Genomic DNA, 25,683 nt, shown 5'->3' on the forward strand with positions numbered 1-25,683 from the left:
TATGCGAATATACAGTTGCATCACATAAATCACTTTTTCCTACCTTAATATATTTCTTTAACCCACTTTGACATCTCATTTCTCCACCTGGCCAAAAGATAAACTCGAGTCGTTAATTATAAAATTGTTTTTTTTAAGTGAATCCTACCATTATTCGAGCCGCAATATTTACACAATGCGCATAGTAGTATACGCGCACACCAATGAAAGGCATGCAGTGTTAGATGAGGGATTCACACTGGATTCAGCTCAGAGAAAGAAAAAAAATCTCGTGGAAAATCCAAGGAAGGGGTGACGTTGGTTGCTAAAGTCAAGTCATTATTGGATATTAAACTTTGTTAGTCGCTAAAGTCATTATTTTCTTCCTTCGCTTCATAGCGCGCAAGATTTACTTTTGGAGCTGAAGTGCGAAAGTCACGTGACAGTCTCTCTACCAGGCCTCGCTACTTAAAATTTTGTAAAAATAGCACGGTATAGCCGTTTTTGAACTGGTCATTCAAAAATAGTCAGCATTTATCAAGTCATTAAAAAATAATCATTATTTTGATACAACAGAGACCGGTCTGGCATAATATACTGGAGTTTGGTGCACCTGTGTATCAACTCCAGCATATTATGCTGGACCGGTATACTTTGCTGGCAGGGGCGGCCCAATATTGTTGGTGGGCTAAAGTAAAATCTCGATGAGGGGCCCTAATTTGTTAACAAAATAAATTTGTATATTTTTGTTTGAAATCTATTTTTTAAACTTTTTTAAATGATAATATAGCTAATCCGATCCATTTAAATTCTCCTAATACATTATTGATCCTAATGCAAAATTGTTATAGGATAGGTATTTAACAAAAATTAATTCTTGTTATCTTATTGAGTATACGGATCGGAGTATTATCTTCTACTTGTAATATTTCCTTTAACGTCGGCTCCCACCCTCCAAGAACTCCCCACCTTGCTCTTGGGGTAACTCGAACTCACAACCTCTTGGTTGGAAGTGGAGGGTGCTCAACACTAAAGCAACCCACTCTTGTCAAAACAAAAGATATCTTTATACCCTTTAAATAAAAAATCAAATTTTACCCACTAAATAAAAAAATCAAAGATATCTTTATACCCTTTAAATTATTAAAATCTCAACTATCAGCGCTAGTCACAAATTAAAATTTTCTTTTCCTTTTTGTATTAAGTTATTTACTTTTTAACATTAAGATACTCAATTTTTATATATATAAAAAAAATAAAATGACTACCAAGGGAAAATGGGGCCCCCAAATTTGGGGGGCCCTAAGCCATTGCTTGTGCTGCCTCACCCTTGAGCCGCCTATGTTTGCTGGTTCCAGTATAATATACTGGAGACTGAAGCATCGGTGCTCCAAACTCCAATATATTATGTTGGACCAATATACTTGCTGGAACTCTAGTATATTATGCTGGAGTTCTAGTGTACTTATGCTGGAACTCCATCATATTATGCTGGAGTTCCAGCATACTTATCCTGGAACTCCAGTATAATATGCTGGAGTTCAAGTATACTTATGCAAACTCCAGCATAATATACTGGCGTATTTTCCGAGTTTTAAACAGTGTTTTCGCTCAGATTTATCTTTACATGAAAAGTGGCTAAATTTCGATTACTTTTGAAATTGGGCTATTTTTGAACGACCAGTTGTAAATCTGGGTATTTTTGAAATTCACCCTAAAATTTCTTTCTTTTCATCCCATTTCCACACGGCTTAACAAATTTTTTGGAACGCTCTTCCTAATTAAAAAAGTTGTCTAAATACATATTAAATAAGACAAGAAATCCCCACCAATATCAGTATAAATGGGGCAGAAAATTTGAGATTACGCAGGTAAACTTGTTTCAGCTTAAGTAAATGAGAATGGATTGTAGGAGGGTAAGTAAAAAGGGTTTTTCTTTTTGATTCGTCCATATCAGACCCGACCCGCACGTCTGCTACCCCTACACATTAGCAAACAACTTGAAATTTATGTAAATACTTTTCTTTTTGTAAATAAATCAACCACCTACCCTTTCCAGTAACTAATAACCTATTTGGCCAAGCTTCTTTTTGGTCAAAAGTGCTTCTTCTTTTTTTTTTTTGCCAAAAGTACTTTTGGCCAAAAATTGAGGTGTTTGGCCAAGCTTTTGAAAAGAAAAAAAGTGCTTTTGAGGAGAAGCAGAAGCAGTTTTGGAGAAGCAGAAAAAAGTAGTTTTTGAGGAGAAGCACTTTTGAGAAAAATACATTTAAAAGCAATTTTTTAAAGCTTGACCAAACACTAATTGTTGCTCATAAGTGCTTTTCAAAATAATTAGCCAAACACAAACTGTTTCTCACCAAAAGTACTTTTGAGAAAACACTTTTGAAAAAAAACACTTCTCAAAATAAGCTGATTTTTGCAGCTTGGCCAAACGTGCTATAAATCTGACAAGTCAATATAGAAGTTGAACATAAGTCAACCAATAGCAATGAAATACATTGCAAACCAATAACAATAGACAACAAACTCTCTGATGTAAGTAATAGAAGCTCTGGCTAAAGAAACATGAAAGAATGAATTTATAAAGTTCCTCAAATGAGGATAGTAAGAATCAGCTAAGTAAATTACCCCCAAAAAAAAAATCAGCTAATCAGAATCAGCTTTGGATCTGGTCTACACCGTTCCACAAAAAGTGCTCAAATTATATGCCAGTCGGATCTTCCCTGGCATACTCACTTGAACCACTAAGAGGGGCACAATTTGTGATTGTTACATGCAAAAAATGTCTTCCATCTTGGCTCTGGTTTTCTCAGAATTATTGAAGACAAAATGCCTCAATGAACATCCAGCGACATGAAGATATTTAAGCTTCCATCCTAGATTTTCTTCAGGGACAAGAAGTTACAAAGACACTTCATCTAGCAGATTTTGCTTGTACAAGGCCAAGCTCTGCAGAAAGGGATATAAAATACATAAATTTCGACAGCTCTACAAGCTTCATGCATCAAATCAGACGTGCATCTAGCAGAAAAGAGAAAAGCATTGATGATCGCTATGATAATGGTGTGACAGAAATGGTTGTTAAAGTCCATTAATGACAATATGAGATGCTGTTCAATATAATTCTCATTCCAGAAGGGAAAGTATGAATGTAGAGCAAGTGCCAGGATTGCACCTTTCATCACAAACATCATACTTGCTGCAGTAAGTACCCTTCAACCAATCACCAAATGACTCATATAGTTCTACAGCCTTAAACGTAGCACTTCTACCACTTTATTATATGCACACTGAAATCCAACATAAGAGGAACTTGTCTAACATTATTAGATAATTGTTGGGCACGCATAGCCCCTAAGTGGTCCTATAGATTATGCAGCATGACTCGTCGAATACAAAATATGAGGCCTGTAGGCAAGTCTGTCACCTGGAATGCCAAATGGGAGGCCTATAGTAGTAAGTCAAGAGAGGTCAACTTGGATATTCTATAAATGATTCATGCAGATCTTGCTGATCGTCTTGGATTTTGAATGTCTGATATTCGCTTCTCTTATTTCATAAGGCCAAAGATCTGATAGGAAATTAAGCGCTTATTATATACCCTTCTCTTTCAATGGACACTACCTATACACCTTGTTTGATACCAATTCAATTGTGTCCACTTTTTACTAGTTCTTAACTATTTTCACTTCGAACAGTAATCTCTAAACAATATCGGTGGGAGGGAGGGAGGGCCTTCTATCTTTTCACTAAGAAGAGATTTTTTTTTTCCTATAGGTGGAAACTAGAGACAGATTTTATGGAATTATATTTTAACAATCACACAATATTATGGTAATATATAGTTACATGCTGTATCATCTGAAGCAATGTATCAACAATGACTTTTATGTTTGTCTTTTTCTCTTGATCATTTGCTAAATGCCTAAAAATCAAGATAAATATAATTCTTTTGATGAGCATAAAACAAGTACATTAAAGGTCATTTCACGTAACCAACTGCTCCATCCAGTAAACAGAAGTCTCAATTTGCAACTCCCTACTATCAGACCCTCCATTACCGCCATGAGAAAAAGGAGAAAAACATTGATAATTTTATTGTTAAAAGCTCACTTGAGGTAGGCTTAAACCCTGAAGCTAAGTGCAGCTTCAGTGCTCTCACTCTCAGGGCTCCCTTTAGTAGGGTCAGACTAAACAATGGATATAGCGGGCAAACTGATTTAGTCATTACTAAGAAAATGTTATGAATGATTATGTGAGAGATGAAGAGTAACTAATTAAGAATATAGCATATGAAAATCAGTCACTAAACATAAAATTATTAAACATTAAGTTTGCTTGTTTTGTATCTCAATTGGAAATTTAAAATCGAAAACAGATTTCTAACCTGATTGTTGTAGCTATTTTAAAAATCTTTTGTTGATATAATTGTTTTTTGTTTTTTGTAGTTACCTTTTCATGAATTACCTTTTTTCCACTTAGGCTTTATTCACTAAAACCCACACTTCAATTGCGCTTTGCGCTTAGAGCCTTAGCAAACATTGTCTTTTTTTTTTCAACTCTTGTTGCCTTTGATAATATTCCCATTTTATCAGGGCTCCCTTTAGTAGGGTCAGACTAAACAATGGATATAGCGGGCAAACTGATATAGTCATTACTAAGAAAATGTTATGAATGATTATGTGAGAGATGAAGAGTAACTAATTAAGAATATAGCATATGAAAATCAGTCACTAAACATAAAATTATTAAACATTAAGTTTGCTTGTTTTGTATCTCAATTGGAAATTTAAAATCGAAAACAGATTTCGAACCTGATTGTTGTAGCTATTTTAAAAATCTTTTGTTGATGTAATTGTTTTTTGTTTTTTGTAGTTACCTTTTCATGAATTACCTTTTTTCCACTTAGGCTTTATTCACTAAAACCCACACTTCAATTGCGCTTTGCGCTTAGAGCCTTAGCAAACATTGTCTTCTTTTTTTTCAACTCTTGTTGCCTTTGATAATATTCCCATTTTAGCGTTATGGTCAAGGAAGCACATCTTAATCTTCTATTTGAAACTTTCGTCATGCTATTGTGTCCTTGGCATCATAAACGTGATATCTCAATAGGGTAATAGCACAACGTCAGCTTAAACTGATCTTTCTATCAATTTACTAGTGTTTTTTTCAGTTTCACATCTGAAGTACTTCAAAATACAGAAATAAATGGAAGCTACCTACCAAACTAACTCCTACAGAATGACATACATTAGTTAAGCAGAAAAGATATCTTACCTCTGTATAAGCATAAACTCCGGCCTCCATAGATCCCAAGGGACTTCCCCTCCTGATGAACTGATTCCCTTTGTATATGTAAAGCATTGGTACTCCAGTTGAGAGTTCTAAGTGGATGACCTGTTACCAAGGAGCTATTCAAACCCAACTAACATGCATAAAAAATGCATGGTACTAATGAGAAAAAAGGCAATACTCATTACCTCCTCAGCAGTCAATTTATCAAGATACATTAGGATGGACCTCAATGAATTTGCATGAGCTACTACCATCACATTCTTTCCACCGGAAAGTTGGGGTTCAACCTGCCATTAAATGTTCAATTATGAGAGGTCATGATTTCAAGCCCTGCATCAGTAGAAACTAGTCTCCTCTTTATGCGTTTATGCTTTTTATAAATCACAGCAGCTTTTACTTGCTCTTTGAAATAGGTAACAGCTCTTCGCAGGCACATTTCCAAGCTCTCACCGTTGGGTGGCTGAGCATCATAGCTTCGGCGCCATTTATAGACTTGCTCTTTCCCGCATCTTTCAGCTGTTTCCTGCTTATTATATCCTTGAAGTTCCCCGTACCTGTAAAATAACATCTTTTTGAAGCGAGGACGACATCATACTGGAATAAAAACAAAATGAGAGCTGTGAAAGTACATTCTTTCATTCAGTTGCCATGCTTTAATAACAGGAACAGATTGCATCTCGGTGCCTTCACTATAAATTTGACTCCATAATTTGGCTTGTTCAGTCTCATTGTGTATAATAATGGGCACCTGGAATTCAAGTAGGATTAAGTTCTATATACTGTGGCCTTTTCTTGGATAATTTTAATATCTTTCTGCGCATTATACGGGTGATATAAGAACAAAGAGCACGTAATCTTTGGCAAACCAGCATTTCAGTAGCATGGAGACAATTTACACTACAACCAGGAGGGAGTCTCATTTCTTGAAACTCTGTATCATTCCAATTTTATCGGATGTCCCAAAGGGACCTCATTTCTTGAATCTCCTGGAAAGATTTAACTAAATATTGCAATAAAGACACTTTTTATTTATTTATTTATTTATTTATTTCCTGAAGTGTTTATTTTAGAAGGTAAATCTTGTTTTACCGCCATCCATGTAGCTTGCAACACGAGAAAGAAACCGAGAAGGAAACATTAAGCCATGCATAACTAAGAAAAAGACTTTTCAGTAAAGGATCACAATATCCAGGAAGTAGGAAGAACATTTCCCAGAACCAGCCAATAGATTTAATTATTTGTTACAAAGCTTAACATATTTTTATTTCACATTGCTAATTCAAGCTGTGTCCTCATGGATTCTGATTTCTGAATCAGAAATATTGACATAAACCAGGTTAAATGATTGAAAACAATAAGCAAAATAAATGTAACAATTGATAAGGGGAACTTCCTCCAAAATCGCTCACCATGAAAAGGATCAGTTTTGGCGTACATATAATAGATCCTAAGGGGACTTGACATAGCATAAGAACAGACACCATGATGGCAGCTGTAATGGTCCAACCGTATGGGAAGTTTCAAACTATAGACTAAATTCAAGAATTTTTTTTTAGCTCTATCCTAAGTTATAACAAAGCATTGCAATAGTTAACAGGACTATACTTAAAAAAAAAAGAACAAGTTATTTCGAAGACCAAAAAGCAGAAGTACCTTCTTGCAGTGGTGCTCTGTTAAAGCAAGCATGGCAGTCATCTGAGAACGAATCAATGCAGAGATGTAGACAACATCAATGGGTAGGTGTCTGATTCTCTTACCGGCTTCAATTGCTTCTTCTACTCCTTTATTGGTTAGTGGCACATCTACACAACCAGTGAACAGGTTCTTCTCATTCCACATCGATTCTCCATGCCGTATTAAGATTAAGTATGATTCAGCTGCAGAGAATAAAGCCTTAAATAGGACAACAAGATCACGAAGATACCACACAACAGTTAATGAGTACACTCACTTTTTGATAGATGATAACAAGAACTATTGGAGAGGAATGTACTCACGTGCTGATCTCCGTGAATCTTTGGTACTTGACAAGGAGGAGAAAATTGGCTTAATAGCACATAAAGATGAATTTGGTGAATGCCCTATGCATTTTACAGAGTGCCCCAAATTGCAACTTCCTTTTCTTAAAACTGGTTTCATTTTAAGACCCCCATATGAAGATGTAACCAAGAAGTTCCTAAAGCCCTCATTAGAAGCACAAGTGTTGCAACTTATGAAGTGTATTGCTTGGTGATAACCACCAGAAGCAACCATATTGACTTTGCAGTTATCCCAACTAAGCATCACAAAAGGAAAATGAATAGACATCAGTGTCCAGCTAATTTCAAAACAAAAGCAAGTAACTGCATTTCATACATACTCAGATGAGCTAATGGACAATTTTAGAAATAATGATAAGTTTATGATCAACTAGTAAAAATAATTTCACGGATAGTTGTGTTATCATACATCCTATCAAGTTGATCATACATGTTCATAGTCATGTAACTAAGAACATGAAGAAAAATCTTCCAAATCGAGAATGTGGTCACAAACATAAACAGAACTTTAAACAGATGCATTTAAATAGCTCAAATACATAAAAGAGAATTGTTTTTTAATTTTGAAAAATAAAATCTTGATTACGCATGTGAGTTAACAAAAAGATGATCATACCTTTTTGTGATCAAATTGGACCTTCAAGAACTGTTTAAAGCACTTTGGAATCAAAAGAACGGAAATACAAAGAAGATCATACATGTGAACGCGGAGATCTCAAAGACCGGCTGTCGGAGGTCGCTGTCATTCTGTAACAGTTAATTGCGACGCCGTTTCATGCTCGTCACAGTAAGTTGCTCGTGTTCAACTTGGGCTTGCTTCATTCGGGCCTTTGTCCATGGGCCGTCTGCATGATTTTGTTAAGATTTGGAATTTTTACCACCTTATTTATTTCAAATAAATATCATTTACCTTTTTGATTACCTCCTACCCCTAAGCCACTAAATACGTCATTCAATTACACTATTTTCTCTCTCTTTATTTGATAAGCTATTCAATAATGAAAGCACTAAGTTTCCTCTTTATCAATTCGCCATCTTCAACTGCACCAATCCGAACCACCGAATTCACCATCGCCGAACGCCGAATAATCTTCAAATTCAAGTGCTGATGACTCTTCTTCGTCGTCGTCGTTTTGATATGGGCATATTTGGTCTGATTTGAATTCTTGTGAAGGCTACAACGGAATGAACCTGGATGATTTGTCGGCGCACACATGCAATGTTTTTCTTTTGATGATGATTTTGTTGGCCGCTATTCTGCTGTGGTTCACGGCGGTGAACGAGACGACGGATTCGCTGAAAATTAGGGTTGTTCTTGAACAAAAGACGACGGAGTTTGGGGCTGAGCAACTTGATTTTCTGTTAATATATTTCAATGTATTTTTATGTATTTCATTGTATTCATTGTCTTTTTTTCATTGTAATTCAATGTATCTCGTTGTATTCCATGTATTTCATTGTATTTACTGTTTTTTTAAGTTGTATTTCAATATATCCCGTTGTATTCTATGTATATCATTGTATTCACTGTCTCGCTATATGCCATGAATATATTTGTATGTTTTTTTAATTAATATAATTTATGTATTCAGATGTATTATATAGTTTCTCTGAAGATCGCTATGTTTTTGGGGTATTTTTCGGTTGAGAATCTTTTTTATAACTGTAAATATAAAATTTGTGTGTTATAATTGAGTTCGTTGAGTTATATTATGAGTCTATTATGTTAATTGATTCACTTTCCGTTTAAAAACATTGTAATCCCCTATTTCACGCCGTGAATACAATCGAATACAGTCGAATATAATAATATCCAACTGTAATCTCATGTTTCACGCCATGAATACAGTCGAATACACTCGAATACAATAACTGATTAGATGGACTTCTCTGATTCACGCCTATTTTTGCTATTGTATTCATGAATACAGTAGCTTAAATACATCTACTACATCTTATAACAACAGAAAACGTATTTACAATCCGTAATATAGCAAATAGTATCTATAAATAGCTAATTACCACTAAAAGATGGTGCTTTGAAAATTTTTCTTAAGATTTACAACCACCTTCGTTGTTTTATTTAGGGTCATATTCCCAAAAGGTTTGGAGTTAGTATATAATCTATGAATACTGGTTAAGAAAGTATAAATCACACCAAGTAGTTATTCTAAAGGGCTGCTATTCAGGAATTAACCAGTGCGTCCTGAATTTCAGTTTTTCAGTTTAATTTTTCAGGTCAAAAATATCCCGAGTTGTTTTGAAGTTAAGATTTATAGTTTAAAATTTCAGGACAAAATAACTACTGGCTAATCTCTAAACAGCATTATTGAGAATGACTACATGTGCACTTTCCCGCTAAGAAAAGTATTTATATAAAGATCCCTTATGATAATTCCCTAATCTTTCTTCCATTAAGTATTTCTACTTACTAATCCTAGCATAGTCCCAATGGTGTCGTCATTTTGTTACATTTTAATGTTAGCAACATGTTTTGCTTCTTGGCAAAATATTACTTGTTGATTAAATTTATAGCATCTTTTACTAAATTAATACTTGTGTAAAATTATTGGAGGAATCTGATAGAAAAAAAAAATCTGCCTGAATCGGATGAATAGACTTGAGTATCTGACTGCCGTGAACCCCCATTTCATGAGTTATTTATCAACATTGTTAGGAAGTGAAAATTATAGACCAAAACTCCTGGTGCCAAAGCAGCGTACCATCTTCCAATAAAAACTTACCCGCATCCTATGTTTACACTTGATCATCTTAATTTACTATGGTCAAATAATAAAAACTTACCCGCATTCTATGTTTACACTTGATCATCTTAATTTACTATGGTCAAATCATAAATTACAGTAAGAATATGTATTAATTAACTATGGTAAAATGATAGAGCGTAGATGAAGATATGTGTCATGTATACATTTAATTGGTATAAACTTCAGACGCCATATTAATTGTACTCTAGTAAGGCGAAAGCTATTAGGACAATAAGAAAGATATATATGCCCCTCTTAATAAATGTACTGTGTATCCGAGGAGTTTCAAGACCAAGACAAGTTGTTTAATGTAACTCAAACTCTTCACCTCAGCTCAAAATGGTTGCAAAATTTAGTCGTGGTAGAGAGTTCAGCTCTATTTTTCCCTTTTTCCTTTCTACTTTGCTTCTTTGCAATTTATCCTTGATACCAATATGAATTCCACAAGTAATATCATGTAATTTATGGAACCAGATATTATTATGCCCTTTAGGGTTCTTACAAGGTAATATGTTAGTAAGGCACAAACAGGTAAAAACTTAGCAGTTTAATAATAAGAGTGTGTAGAAACATTGTATTGTACATTCATAGGATTAGTATATATGCAGATAAGTTTTAACTCACAATCACTCCCACCCCCTAGAATGACACCAATCAAGGCTTTTCCCACTATAGGCACTTCAACAGAAGGATGTGAATGGAAATGACCTGTGGGGCAAAGATTTCGCTGGAATAAACAATTATTGTAGAGATCAGAAGCAACAATTTTAAAGAGCCATTAAAATTTAACTCAAAGACTAAAAAACAACATAACACTTGGAAGTTGAACGTCCAGAGATACAATAACAAAGATAAAAGTATGAAGTTTGATGCCTAAAGCATCATCAGCAACATCATAATAAGAATAAATATAAGCCCTAAACAATAAACATCAAACAAAGATTCATAGTAACAAGTCATTTGTTCCTTCAGTATTGGTCCTCAGTCAACTGGTATTGCTGGAGGATCCGAGTGCAGGCGGAAAGAGGCTCATCGGAGAGGAAACCCATGTTGTTGGCGTAACGGACATCAGAGATCATGCCATTGTTGCGGGTGAGGATGACACGGGCACGGTCACGACCACCATTGGGTTTGCCACATCTTTTATCAGAGCTCTCGACGAGCACAACATCGCAGACATCGTCTCCACAGTCACGGTCGACCAAGATGTTGTATTCACCTTGTGAGTTTGTCACACCGCCAATTGTGTATGTGATTTCGTTGGTCACCCTGTTTCTGCACTCAATTTTAACCTTGGATCCTGTCCAACATAGGCACAATTTATCAAACTATAATTCGAATGTCGATTCCATAGCTTATAAAAAAATCATTTTCTTGAGCATTTGGAATAAAAGTGTGATAAGAATCTGAACATCCAATCTAAAATCTTAAGACAAGCGGTGGAGTAACTAAGGGCCATTTAGACTCTTTCCGAAACTCTTGAGTTAACCTACGAGGAATAAGTGTAGCAATATCTAAACTTATTGATTAGGAACATCAACACGTTAAGTTCCCAACCAGGCAAATAAACAACAACAATGTACCAAGTGTGGGGTTTGGGTAACATAGTGTATACGTAGACCTTAACCTTATCCTAAGGTTGTGAAAGTAGAGAGGTGGTTTCTAATAGAAAAAACTCGGCTCAAATTAGGCAACTAAGCACATACTACATTTTGCGCAGGCATAGGCAATTGAAATAGCTACAAAATAAGCTAATGTAGCAAGAAATTAACATTTCTTCAAACATTAACTCAAGAAATATTTAACTAGAACAAGATTAACAGCACAAGGACATGAACTTTGAGCTGTTTCTTAGCAAACAAATACTCCCTCCCTTCCAATTTATGTATATTTTGCATAAAAAGGTAAATTATTTCTAAATATAGAAAGGGGTTGGCCCGCAATAAATTGAAAAGGAGGGAATATAATATCAACTAGTAGTAGATCTATATGCTAGATCTGCAAATGGGAAGTCAAGAAATCACAGAAACTTGAACAGATGTTGAAAGTGGGAATAATCAAAGCAAAGAACAGGGAAAATGCAGAAGGATAAAGAAAAGTGAGGATTGATTGTTTACCAGCAAGGTACTTGGTAGCTTCAGTCTCAAAGCCACAGCGGCAAGTGTCACAATAACATTTACCCTTAACAAGGAAAGGGGAAGTGGCAGCTGCCAAAGAAGCAAAGAGTAAACAAAGAGCAACGAATGCAACCAATCTTGCCATTTCTGGAACACCTAAGGAATTTCTCTAACTTTGTTTCCTTGTTGTTCAAGTTGTAATGAGAAAAAATTTAGGGAAAAGAGAGGAAAGTGGGAAGTGAATATAACGGAGAAAGGCGTCGGTGGATGGGCTGGCAAACACAAGTAAAGTCACATGGGGGCATGAGCATCAACTGAATTTGAACAATAAAGAAAAGCTACAAAACAAAAGCGCGTCTTACGCCAATCTTCTCTACTGCCATTGCTATTTAATTCAATGCTTTCATTAATTTCGGTCCGTGGGTTCCACCTGCCCCCTTCTCCTTACGCGGAGATCTGTGTTCAATTTTTGAGTTGCTTTTACTCTTCTATTACTACTAGTGCTATTTCCATGAAAAACATTTTCATTTTTTTTTTTGAAAAATTCACTTTTTCATGAAATCAGTATTTGGCTATTAAATTTTTAATTTTTACTTGAAGATAAATTTTAAAAAATTTCAAAAATTTGAAAAATTTCAAAAAGTTATGTTTCAAAATTTTCACTCATATCACTCACAAAAATTCAAAAACAACCCAAAATTATATTCATGTACTAACACAACTCTAATTTTCAAATACTATTTTCATTTGAGAAAAAAATTCTTTTATTTCGAAATTTTACAATTCTTATATCCAAACGCCCACTAAATTTACTTAACTACTGGTGAGTTTTTTTGGGTTTCTCAAACGGTGTCCGATATCCGTATTTGGGCTCGACTAAATAAGGATTCGCGTCGGGGAGTCCCCATTGGAAGGTAAAGCGCTCTCTATCAAAGGTGACTTCATACCCAGGGTTTGAACCCGAAATGTTTGGTTATGGATGAATGAGTATTTATCACTCCACCACAACCTTATTGGTTTACCGGCGAGTTAAAATAGTGTTAGCTGCTTATTGATAATTATTAGTAGTACTACTTCTTTGAAGAGATCTATTCATTTTTTTACCGTACATCTTATCCTTCTCGGACCTTACTTATAAAATTCTTACCGAATTTTTATTGTTCTTGTTGGTGTAAAGTAGAGTTGATGCAAATAGATTTCATTAAGAAACTTTATTTAAAATAGCATAATTGTAATTTAGAACTATATTTTTTGCTAATAGTGAAAAATGTAAAATAGAATGCAAAACCAAAATGAGCGACCATTTTCATTTAGTAGTCTTTCAAATTATTGACAAGATAAATAAGAGTTAAAGTTTATATTGGTTATAAATATACTTGCATGGTTAATATATTCTGCATTATTCAATTTACTTTCCAAGAAGTTGGGTGTAGATTTGAAGAAGTATTCCGCAACAGCCCCTCCCCCACCCCAATTGAAAACCAACAAAGCAATAGGGCAAAAAAAGGTGGAGTGCCCACCAATTTCTTTTTATTGATCTTTTAATATTTATTTTTCTTTTTATGTAGCGTATAGAGTTAGTACTTGCCATATTGTCCGCTATAATCATTCAAAAATTATGATGCAGACCCCACATTTATGTAATTTCGGATGCTTCCTTACAATAAAAAAGGAAGTTAAAACCAAAAGGAGAACTTTCCCTAACTCATTCTTTGACACTTGACGGACATGAGTTTGATGAGAAAGAAACTACAAAAAATAACCAAATAAATTGGATTTGTGTGTGTGTGTTTGGGGTTCTAAGTAGGCATTTGGACATAAAAATTGTAAATTTTGAAACATAATAATATTTGGTGTTAAGTTGAAAAATGGTACTCCTTCTGCTTCAATTTAGATGACACATTTTTCTTATTAATTCGTTTTAAAAAAAGAATGACACATTTTTACTATTGGAAATGATTCATTTTTAAGCTCTTCATTTTAATCATTTTACCGTTGATGAGAAGTTTTTATAACCACACAAATTTTATGACCCCACAAAGCTTTTATCCCTTAGCTTTTCAAATCACAAGTTTCAAAAGTCTTAAACTTCATACCGTGTCAAACTGCCTCATCTAAATAAAAACTGAGGGAGTATTTGAAATTTTAAATTATGTCTGGACATGCATTTCACTTGAAAAAAGATTGCAGTTTTGTGAGGGGAAAAAGTTTTTCTGAAAATTTTGAAAAAGTGGTAAAGATCACATTTTGACCACTCATTTTCAAAAAATTACAAATTTTCGTGGAGAAACATATTTTCCAAGTTTTTTTAAAATAAAAAGGAAATACTTAACGGGACCAAAATTTACGGATTAACACTTAACGATATTATGATTGTGGCACCACATTGAGAGTTTGACACTTTAATGAAATTTTTAGCTGGTCGATGTTTCATCAAAATAGTAATCTGTGGCAGATTAGTGATATACGTAAATGACAAAACTACTATTAAAAATACATTTTTTCTCCAGCAATATTTTTTTTCTTTCCCCCCTTCTTAATCTTCTTATAATGTATAGGGTAAAATATGTTATGTCACGATTGCATAAGAGAATGACAAGTGGATCCGAAGGTAGAGGATACTCAAAATTGAAGACAATTGTTCCATTTGTCACCGGAAAGGATGACGCTCATAAAGATGCAATAAATGTCTGTCACCCGGTAGCATTTAATGAAGAATATTCTACAACCCTTAATATACTTCCCGTTACAAAAGGGATATAGCATTATGCCTGTCGTTACACATTCTTCAATGGCCCTCATAATTGGCATTGAAGAGGGGCTTGATGCTAGGTCCTTATTCTCTCGGTATAACTATAAATAGTGAGCTCTATTACCATTGTAAGGGGATCTTTTTTGGAAAACTCATGCTATGATTAATAAAAAGCTTTATACAATCTTACTTTCTTGTTACAAAAGGGATATGGCATTATGCCTGTCGTTACACATTCTTCAATGGCCCTCATAATTGGCATTGAAGAGGGGCTTGATGCTAGGTCCTTATTCTCTCGGTATAACTATAAATAGTGAGCTCTATTACCATTGTAAGGGGATCTTTTTTGGAAAACTCATGCTATGATTAATAAAAAGCTTTATACAATCTTACTTTCTTGTTACAAAAGGGATATGGCATTATGCCTGTCGTTACACATTCTACAATGGCCCTCATAATTGGCATTGAAGAGGGGCTTGATGCTAGGTCCTTATTCCCTAGGTATAACTATAAATAGTGAGCTCTATTACCATTGTAAGGGGATCTTTTTTGGAAAACTCATGCTATGATTAATAAAAAGCTTTATACAATCTTACTTTCTTGTTCTTTGGCTTCATCACTGTTGTATCTGGAACCTCTGCCACCGGAATTACTGTTTGTTGTGATTTCATCTTCATTTCAAGGCTAAGTATTGCATATTTCTTTATCTCAGGATCAAATTAATTCACTTGTTTAGAAACCACGTATAAATTCAACTGTACCGTTTTACGGGTAAATAGTTTGGTACCCACCGTGGGGCCTAGACAGCTGTGTAATTAAGTTGATCCTTGCCTCTTTTACTAACGTGTTTCGATTATTTGTCTTAGAAGGAATCAGAAGAAATGGCAGATAACGGTGTTAACACACACACAATCCTGAGGTTCGAGGAGACCATCCTCATCTCGAGGATTCAATCAGTGATACCCACAATGAGGGGAACGATGTCACGCCGGTCCACGACTGGTGATACCCATGACATGTTCGGGAGACAACTCCCGGTGATGCTGAAGAAGAGCTTGTTGTTGATGCGGTAAGGGTCCTACAAGAGCAACAAGCGATCATTCTGGGACATCTCACATGGCAGGATAAGGTTATAACGGAGTTGAAGCAGGCGTTATCGGGGGCTTCTAATAATGCGAATAGACGACCATTTCGAATGCAGCAAGAACAACATTATGAACTTCAACCCATTTGGCCTTAGCCTCTTCAAATTGAACCCTCAATGGGGCAATCTCTCGACTTAAGGTCTCCACTTCCTGCTCACTTTGCTGCAAATTAGTTTCTAACACAACAGCCTCGACAGCTTTGGTTTCCTGCTTCGAGAGGCGAATAACGTCTTGATCCCGTTCAACCAAAAGTTGATCCCGCTCGGAAGTAAGTCCATCCCTTTTCCAAATCAACCTCTAAAGACCCTCGGAAGCAAGAAAGTTGGCGTACGCAATAAGAGGGTTGAATTCAGGATATTTTCAGACAAAAACAAAAGAAATGACAAACGAAGTAAAGAGCGCATCCCTGCGGCATTGTGTATTACATTGTTCAACAGGCACTCTCCCGAGAGAGGCTGTATTTTTCCCAGTCTTTCTCTGAAGCCAACGGCTTTAGATAGTTAGCAAGTTTCACCGTCCGGGATAGCAAATTGCGTCCGATGGAAACTGAAAGAGTAATGTTCCTCCTCTTTTGCGGATCTTCTGAGGGGGCACCATAACTTGCCCCGAATTCTCATAAATTGGAGACTACAGAAGAGAAATATCTTCTTCTCGGAGAATGAGGCAGGGGGAGATGATGTGGCAGTTATTGGCGGAAGAGCTGGTGAAGAAGGTGATGAAGCTAATGGCATTGAAAGATGAGAGGCAGCTGCATCAAACTCGGTGTTGGTTGTTGTCTTCTCATCAACCGAAGACGGTAGGGGCCCTGTACTACGATTAAGCAATGAGAGTTGGCATTTTCTACCATTTCAAACTCCCCCAGGGTACCAAGATATCGTCCTCGGTTGGTGTAACTAACTCAACATGTTGAGGATCTTATTGAGATGATAAGGATCGTCGTCTTCTATGTAGAGAAGCTTCTTCATCACTAGCTTCTCCATCATCATCGATCAACACGGTGTCTATGACTGGCCTAGGCGGAGGGCTCGTCACTACGACTTCCGGAGATGACTCGGGGGCGGTGTTCTTCGCTTTCTTATTCTTTTCCCCGGCTGCGAAGGAACGCTTTCTTTTTGGTTGATTGTTCTCCGGCCGGGGAATCCGTAATGAAACACGTGTACTCGAAGCAGGACTAAAGACACTTGTTCGAGTAAGCACCTCCTGAAGCAGCCTCGCCGCATCAGTAAGGTCAACCAAAACATCCTCCTCGAGGACGACAATTAAGCCCTGGGATAGACCTATATTCAATAGGAGAGAAGAATCAGACAATTTTCTCATAAGAAAAGGTAAGGAAATGATTGTCACACCTCCTTTTTCCGCGCCCGAGGGGGCGCAGGGGAGTTTTTTCCAATTAAAGGACAATCGAAACGGGATTTGTTTTTTTATTTCAGAGTCGCCACTTGGGAGATTTAGGGTGTCCCAAGTCACCAATTTTAATCCCGAATCGAGGAAATAATGACTTTATATTATAGTCTGCGTACCAGAAACCCGGATAAGGAATTCTGTTAACCCGGGAGAAGGTGTTAGGCATTCCCGAGTTCCGTGGTTCTAGCACGGTCGCTCAACTGTTATATTTGGCTTATTTATCTGATTTTAAATACAATATGAACTTATGTGCAAATTTTAACTATTAACCGCTTTATTATTATTGTTTTTACAAGAATGTGAACATCGCTTAAAATATATCTTTGGACTGTGTCACATGAAATGCACCCACAATCCGAAACATCTTTTATTTGATGTTTTAGGATTTGGATTTGGGTCGCATGAAATGCACACCCGAGTTTAAGAAAATTAAATTATTAAAGACGCGCCTAAAGCGACTATCGCGTTATTATTCTGCGGAGGCCGTGAAATTCGCTAATCGACCCTCCTGAATTCTAAGTAATTTTAAACAAGTATTTACTGAGGGCCCCGCGATTTGTATTTTTTATTCGGCGAGGCTCATCTCATTCTTATTTTTTTAAAGAATTTGCAACGTCATGGAAATGCATCCCGGGCCACGCCACAATCAATGCGCCCGTGACTAGAGACATATTTCGACTCCGTTGAGATTTGGATTTGGGTCACATAAATGTGCACCCGAGTTTAGGGAGATAACATTATTAAAGGCGCGCCTAAAGCAACTAGCGCATTATTATTTTGGGGTAGGGCCGTGAAATTTACTAAACGGCCCATCCCGGAATCTAAGTATTTAACACATATATTTTGCGAGGGCTCCTCAATTTGTACATTTTTATTTAGCGAAGCTCGTCTCTTTTTATTTTTATTTTTATTATTATTATTTATTTATTTTTAAAGGATGCCATTTTAACGCCTTTAACAATGCTAAACCTTACGGCTTCTTCACAACTACAATCTCATAACTTGTCAAGATTTGCTAAAAGAAGTTAAGCGAATGAGTGTTTCGGGCGTAGCAACAACAGGTACTAATACTAATTTTGTCCAAATAAACTAAGACAATAATAACATAACACATTGAACGTAAATAATAACAATACTAATCTTGGGACTACTAATACAACTAAATCAAATGACATCAAGTAATCAATAATAACATAACACAAAAATGAACTAAAATGCATACGGTGAAACATAAGCAGAAAATTATCATATCAATTGATATATTGACATTGAACGTAAAATTTCTTTAATCCAATACATCGAGGCTTACTAACCTGAATAAACAGAAACGCATAGAGCCATGGACCAAACCTCAACGTCGACCTCACCGAACAAACTCGACGCGCCGGACCTCGACGAACAAAACAACCTCACCGGACTGAAGCAAAGACTGAGCTACTCAGCAATGCAGCGACGCAGCAACAACTGCTGTATTTCGACGCAACAACTGTTACGTGAAGCTACAACATAAGGGGTCGTTGGAGATGAGGAAAGGAGCAGCTATGGAGGGTCGTTCGTGTGGTGTCGAGGAGCTGGTTGTTGCTGCGTTTGGAGAGGTCGTTTGGGCAGTTGACGACGGGGGGTGGTTGGACGACGCAGCAGCCGGAGATGGTTTGGGTGAGGGTTTTCGTTGGTTTTGGTCGTTGGGACAGAAGGGACGGAGGGAGCTCTTTGGGGTGTCGGAGGGTGGTTGTTTGGTCGTGGGGGAGATGACAGACTGGTGGTTTTCGGACGTGAGGCTGGTGAAGCTGGGACGGGCAGCGTTGGTGGTCGACGTCCGGACTGGGACGACGAACAGCTGAGGTCGTCGGGGTGCAGCGATGAAGGGAGTTTAGTGGTCGTCCATGGTGGTTTTGAGGCAGCAGGTTGACGGGGGTGGTACGTGGGGGTGCCAGAAGGTGGTGACTGGTTGGTCGCGATGGCTGGAGCTTGGACGTGAGAGAGTGGAGGCTATGGCGTTGTGGGTGTTCGTGGTCTTGGGGAGTTTGACGTTGGTTTAGGGTGGTTTTCCAGCGTTGATGGAGGTGGTGGTGCGACTGAGTTTTAACTACGACGGGAGGGGTGCTGCTGGCGGGTGGTCGATGGGATGGAGATGGAGTTTGGGCTTGACAGTCGGGTTTGGACGTGAGGATGGGGGGAGCTCTTTTAGGGTTTGCTTTCTTTTTTCTTTTTGAAGAAGACGAGTGTACAGTACTTTTTCCAAAAAATTTCAAATCCTTCTCGTTCCTTCCCCCCCTCAGGTTTCCTTTCTTTCTTCTTTTATCAAGAAGAAAGACCAACAGTCCTTTTTCTTTTTAAAAAAAAAAAAAATTCCCAGTCCGTGTTTTTGTAATGCAATGCCCATGAAAATGAGCCCCACGCGTGGTGGGGTTCGAGGCATATGTCCCCCACGCGTGGTGGGGTTCCCCATGTGTCCTGGACACGGTTTATTATGGGCTAGGTCCGAAAATTAGGCCTAAAACCGGGTAGTTTGAACCCGAATATTATTCTTTTGCCCGGACCCGAGAAATAGAAACACGTTGCTTAACTAGTCCTATGTAAGCAAAATAACTACCAAAAATAAGACTAGTATTTAAACAAAACTATATCTTTTTTAAATATTTTTCAAGGTTTAAAATAGCTACCAAATATTAATAAAACTATTTTTTGTAATTTTCGTTTTTAAATGTTAAGATAAAATATGAGGTAATATTTTTGTATTTTTTCAAAGTTAAAAATGCCAATAAAACTTTAATAGAATTATTATTTTTGTATTTTTTCGAAATTATATAAGGTACAAAAATAAAGTGCAATTTTTTGTATTTTTCAAGTTTATGAGAAATACATAAACTAAAATTTATATATATTTTTTTTTGAAATTTTCTTTTTGCAACGAAATAAAGTAAAATAGTTAAAATAGCTATACTAGACCCAATTTCACATATTTACGCTAAAAATGTGAAAATTCTCGGGGAGGGTCAAAAATCACGTGCTTACAGCTGCCCTCTTTGATTGGAAACACGAAGAGTTTTCCGACAAAGAACGACTAGACGTGTTTTTGACCCGACCATTACTTGGACGGACTACACTTAAAGAAAAGGGGGGGAATGTGACCGAGCCCTGGTATCTGAGCTGCCTACATATCTTTGGTTATACAGGAATCAGGCCACGTGTAGTTCGGGATATGAGAGAGATAGTGAAGTGTACCGAGGTGGAGAGCCGATCGAGGTGCCATTCCGTTGAGGTTCCGGTCCGCGGTCCTGTCATTACAACAAAAATGAAAACTGAAAAAGACTAGCTAAAGCCTATCAGCTACTTGTTACAAGGATTCCTATCTCTTAAGTCTTCTGAAACTTGGTCTTGAGTCTTGAATGGTGCTTCATGCAGACTTTGGATCTGAACCTTGATACTTGCTAGTTGTAGGTGCTAGTTCTTGAGCAAACCACATTCGCTCTCCACTTCCGTAATCTGGGTTTTTTTCTTTTTCTTTTTCTTTTTTCTTCTTGTTTTTTTTCTTTGTTTTTGTGACCAGCTTCTGTTGATCATCCCAGACTATTGATTCGCGTTCTTGAGGCGAGCTTCTTGTTGCTTCTGTCTTGGATTGAGTGCCGGGGATTTTTGTTGTAACCTTCTGCTTTCCAGTGGGTCACTGCTTGATCTTGAAAAATGTTTCTCCGTTCTACAGGCGGACTCCTGACTTCGACACGCAACAACCTCCGTTCTACAGGCGGGTCCCTGACAATCAAAACAAACAAAACAAACAAAATTTCCTAACCCAGTTTGTACTGGGAAGATTTGTGAGTCGTTAGCAAAATCGTAACTCACTTACACTACTGATGCAATGATGAGAGTAAACTAAAGACTAGGCTAGGATGTGCATCTCCTATGAGTAAAACCAAAACTCTTGCTAGCAAATGTGTCTGCTAAAATAAAAACCTCAATGACTCAAACTAGAAAGTGTGTCTTCTATGGTTGAATCGGAATGAGCTAAACTAGGAAGTGCGTCTCCTAAGGGTGAAAACTTCAGTGACTAGAACTAGGAAGTGCGTTTCCTATGAATAAAATCTCGATTAGGAAGTGCGTCTCCTACGGGTAAACTTCAAAAACTGGACTAGGAATTGTGTCTCCTATGGTCGAACTTAAAATGAATCAAACTAGGAAGTGCATCTCCTAGGGGTGAAATCTCAATTCCGGAAGTGCGTCTCCTGAAATAAAATATAATCTAAAAAGCCAAACTCGGGAGTGTGTCCCCTAAAGCAAAAGTATAACCTGAGTGAACCAGACTAGGAAGTGTGTCTCCTAACAATGAAAACTTAATTCAGGAAGTGCGTTTCCTGTGCATGGAATTAAACTTAGGAAGTGCGTCTCCTAGGGGTAAAACTACACTTTAGGAAGTGCGTCTCCTACTGGTGAAACTTGCTTTAGGAAGTGCGTCTCCTATGGTGAAACTGAACTTTAGGAAGTGCGTCTCCTATGGTGAAACATATCTTAGGAAGTGCGTCTCCTATGGGTGAAATGAACTTAGGAAGTGCGTCTCCTATGGTGAAACTGAACTTTAGGAAGTGCGTCTCCTATGGTGAAACTGACTTAGGAAGTGCGTCTCCTATTGATGAAACTTGCTTAGGAAGTGCGTCTCCTATTGGTGAAACTTGCTTTAGGAAGTGCGTCTCCTATGGTGAAACTGAACTTTAGGAAGTGCGTCTCCTATGGTGAAACATATCTTAGGAAGTGCGTCTCCTATGGGTGAAACTTGCTTAGGAAGTGCGTCTCTTATTGGGTGAAATAAACTTAGGAAGTGCGTCTCCTACTGGTGAAACTTTTTAGGAAGTGCGTCTCCTACTGGTACAATGGATTTTAGGAAGTGCGTCTCCTACTGGTGAAACTTGCTTAGGAAGTGCGTCTCCTACTGGTGAAACTTGCTTAGGAAGTGCGTCTCCTACTGGTGAAACTTGCTTAGGAAGTGCGTCTCCTACTGGTGAAATATTTTTAGGAAGTGCGTCTCCTATTGGTGAAACTGAACTTAGGAAGTGCGTCTCCTATGGTAAAACTGAACTTAGGAAGTGCGTCTCCTATTGGTGAAATATTTTTAGGAAGTGCGTCTTCTATTGGTGAAACTGAGCTTAGGAAGTGCGTCTCCTACTGGTGAAACTTATCTTAGGAAGTGCATCTCCTACTGATAAAACTTGCTTTAGGAAGTGCGTCTCCTATGGTGAAACTGAACTTTAGGAAGTGCGTCTCCTATGGTGAAACTATTCTTAGGAAGTGCGTCTCCTATGGTGAAACTATTCTTAGGAAGTGCGTCTCCTATTGTGAAACTGACTTAGGAAGTGCGTCTCCTATTGATGAAACTTGCTTAGGAAGTGCGTCTCCTATTGGTGAAACTTGCTTTTAGGAAGTGCGTCTCCTATGGTGAAACTATTCTTAGGAAGTGCGTCTCCTATTGTGAAACTGACTTAGGAAGTGCGTCTCCTATTGATGAAACTTGCTTAGGAAGTGCGTCTCCTATTGGTGAAATATTTTTAGGAAGTGCGTCTCCTATTGGTGAAACTGAACTTAGGAAGTGCGTCTCCTATTGGTGAACCTATTCTTAGGAAGTGCGTCTCCTAATGGTAAAACTGAACTTAGGAAGTGCGTCTCCTATTGATGAAACTTGCTTAGGAAGTGCGTCTCCTATTGGTGAAACTTGCTTTAGGAAGTGCGTCTCCTATTGGTGAAACTGCTTAGGAAGTGCGTCTCCTATTGGGTGAAATAAACTTAGGAAGTGCGTCTCCTACTGGTGAAACTTTTTAGGAAGTGCGTCTCCTACTGGTACAATGGATTTAGGAAGTGCGTCTCCTACTGGTGAAACTTGCTTAGGAAGTGCGTCTCCTACTGGTGAAACTTGCTTAGGAAGTGCGTCTCCTACTGGTGAAACTTGCTTAGGAAGTGCGTCTCCTACTGGTGAAATATTTTTAGGAAGTGCGTCTCCTATTGGTGAAACTGAACTTAGGAAGTGCGTCTCCTATGGTAAAACTGAACTTAGGAAGTGCGTCTCCTATGGTAAAACTGAATTTTAGGAAGTGCGTCTCCTATGGGTGAACTATTCTTAGGAAGTGCGTCTCCTACTGGTGAAACTTGCTTAGGAAGTGCGTCTCCTACTGGTGGAACTTGCTTAGGAAGTGCGTCTCCTACTGGTGAAACTTGCTTAGGAAGTGCGTCTCCTACTGGTGAAATATTTTTAGGAAGTGCGTCTCCTATTGGTAGAACTTGAATTTAGGAAGTGCGTCTCCTATGGTAAAACTGAACTTAGGAGGAAATGCATCTCCTATGGGTAAAACTGAACAAACCTAGGAGGAAATGCATCTCCTATGGGTAAAACTAAAACTTAGGAGGAAATGCATCTCCTATGGGTAAAGACGTGGAATGTATGCCTCTATTATCTGGGCGGGCTCCCAATTTCAACACTTGAAATAAAAGACTGAATGTATGCCTCTGTTATCTGGGCGGGCTCCCAATTTCAACACTTAAAATTAAAGACTGAATGTATTCCTCTGTTATTATGGGCGGTCTCCCAATTTCAACACTTAAAAAATAAAAAGACTGAATGTATGCCTCTGTTATCTGGGCGGGCTCCCAATTTCAACACTTAAAATAAAAGACTGAAAGTATGCCTCTATTATCTGGGCGGGCTCCCAACTTCGACACTTAAAAATAAAAAGACTGAATTTATGCCTCTGTTATCTGGGCGGGCTCCCAATTTCAACACTTGAAAGTAAAGACTGACTGAAATGTATTCCTCTCGTTATACAGGTGGGCGCCTGGTTGTAAAGATATGAAAAATGATATGCCCGTATTATACTGGTGGGTGACCTAGAACAGAAATGAAAAGACAGAAATGTATTCCCGCATTATACTAGTGGGTGACCCAGAACAAAATGAAAAGACAGAAATGTATTCCTCTCGTTATTCAGGTGGGCGCCTGTCTGTAAAGATATGAAAAATGATATGCCCGTATTATACTGGTGGGTGACCTAGAACAGAAATGAAAAGACAAAAATGTATTCCTCTCGTTATTCAGGTGGGCGTCTGTTTTCAAAACTTGAAATAAAAAGACTGAAACCAACATATCCTATTTGAGGGCGGATGAACCCAACAGATCCTATTTGGGGGCAGATGAACCCGACATATCCTATTTGAGGGCGGATGAACCCAACATGTCCTATTTGAGGGCGGACGAACCCGACAGATCCTATTTGAGGGCGGATGAACCCAACATATCCTATTTGAGGGCGGATGAACCCGACAGATCCTATTTGAGGGCGGATGAACCCCACAGATCCTATTCGAGGGCGGATGAACCCAAAATATCTTTAAGACTTGAAAATGTCTTACCTCGAATACATGCTGGGGATTGGGATGAATTTTCCTTTTCTACCTTCCCCAATTTTTATTATTATTCTTTTTTTTATTCCTTTTTTGTTTTGTTTTTGCATAGCTTCTTCCTTCAAAGACTACCTCCCTTGATTTACTTACCTGTTGGGGGGTAAAATGTTATCAACTGGGGGTACCTGACTTCCAGAAAATTTTCTAAATGGAAGGAAAATTTTCTGCCCCAGTTTGATAATATCCCTTGTGGCATGCGTTTCTGCATCAATGCCATTTCCTTTACCTGTTTCAAATCAAACAAAATTTGTTAGTTTAAAACATGGTGGTTGGTTGTGATACTCCTACCGGGATGGCCTTTTCTTTTTTCCTTGCTTGCTTTGCGTTGCCCAACTTGTTGGGGACGATTTTATTTGCTGGGTACAATCCCTTTCTGCTGGGGATATCCCTCTTCTTTTGTGGCATAGCTCGGAAACTGGCATTTCCCCGACCTTTTAGTCTAGTATGGATTTCGCCAAATCATGCTCACTGCTTTCCTTGCTTTGTCCATGGGCCTTGGCCTTGAGGTTTATAACGCTTGTCAATCCTTCTGTCAATTCCCTTTTGCTGGGGATATCTGTATTGACACTGGCCTCGCGTTTGTTCCCTGCTGACTATACCCCTTGGATGTACTAGTCAGATCTCATCTGGCATAATTGGAAAGTTGATGGCATATTTTGAAGTCATTTCATACTTGTTCTGACCGGACAGACTCTATTGGGGAAAATTTTTTTATGAAAGGAGAAAGATAACAGAAACAAAATA

General features: G+C 37.7%; 2 protein-coding genes across 3 annotated transcripts; both read right to left on the reverse strand.

The window, feature by feature from the left end:
* Positions 1-2,450: 2,450 nt before the first annotated feature.
* LOC138891294 (2,3-bisphosphoglycerate-dependent phosphoglycerate mutase 1-like) lies at positions 2,451-8,019 on the reverse strand. Of its 2 annotated transcripts, XM_070174636.1 has the most exons (8): positions 7,930-8,019; positions 7,272-7,549; positions 6,928-7,151; positions 5,904-6,022; positions 5,672-5,828; positions 5,460-5,561; positions 5,257-5,376; positions 2,451-2,928 (listed from the first exon to the last, which is right to left on the reverse strand). In XM_070174636.1, exons 2-8 carry the CDS (start codon positions 7,525-7,527, stop codon positions 2,881-2,883), a joined length of 1,026 nt encoding a protein of 341 aa, XP_070030737.1. In that variant the 5' UTR covers positions 7,528-7,549; positions 7,930-8,019; the 3' UTR covers positions 2,451-2,880. The 2 variants fall into 2 exon arrangements, with proteins under 2 accessions (XP_070030737.1, XP_070030736.1); XM_070174635.1 differs by lacking the exon at positions 7,930-8,019 and having other exon boundaries at positions 7,272-7,664.
* A 2,827-nt stretch (positions 8,020-10,846) lies between these two features.
* LOC104212862 (pollen-specific protein C13-like) lies at positions 10,847-12,563 on the reverse strand. The gene is made up of 2 exons (XM_009762222.2): positions 12,199-12,563; positions 10,847-11,381 (listed from the first exon to the last, which is right to left on the reverse strand). The coding sequence occupies exons 1-2, from the start codon at positions 12,341-12,343 to the stop codon at positions 11,050-11,052; spliced, it is 477 nt and encodes a 158-aa protein (XP_009760524.1). The 5' UTR covers positions 12,344-12,563; the 3' UTR covers positions 10,847-11,049.
* Between the last annotated feature and the right edge of the window lie 13,120 nt (positions 12,564-25,683).

The sequence above is a fragment of the Nicotiana sylvestris genome, chromosome 5 (assembly GCF_000393655.2).
Source record: "Nicotiana sylvestris chromosome 5, ASM39365v2, whole genome shotgun sequence".
NCBI lineage: Eukaryota > Viridiplantae > Streptophyta > Magnoliopsida > Solanales > Solanaceae > Nicotiana > Nicotiana sylvestris.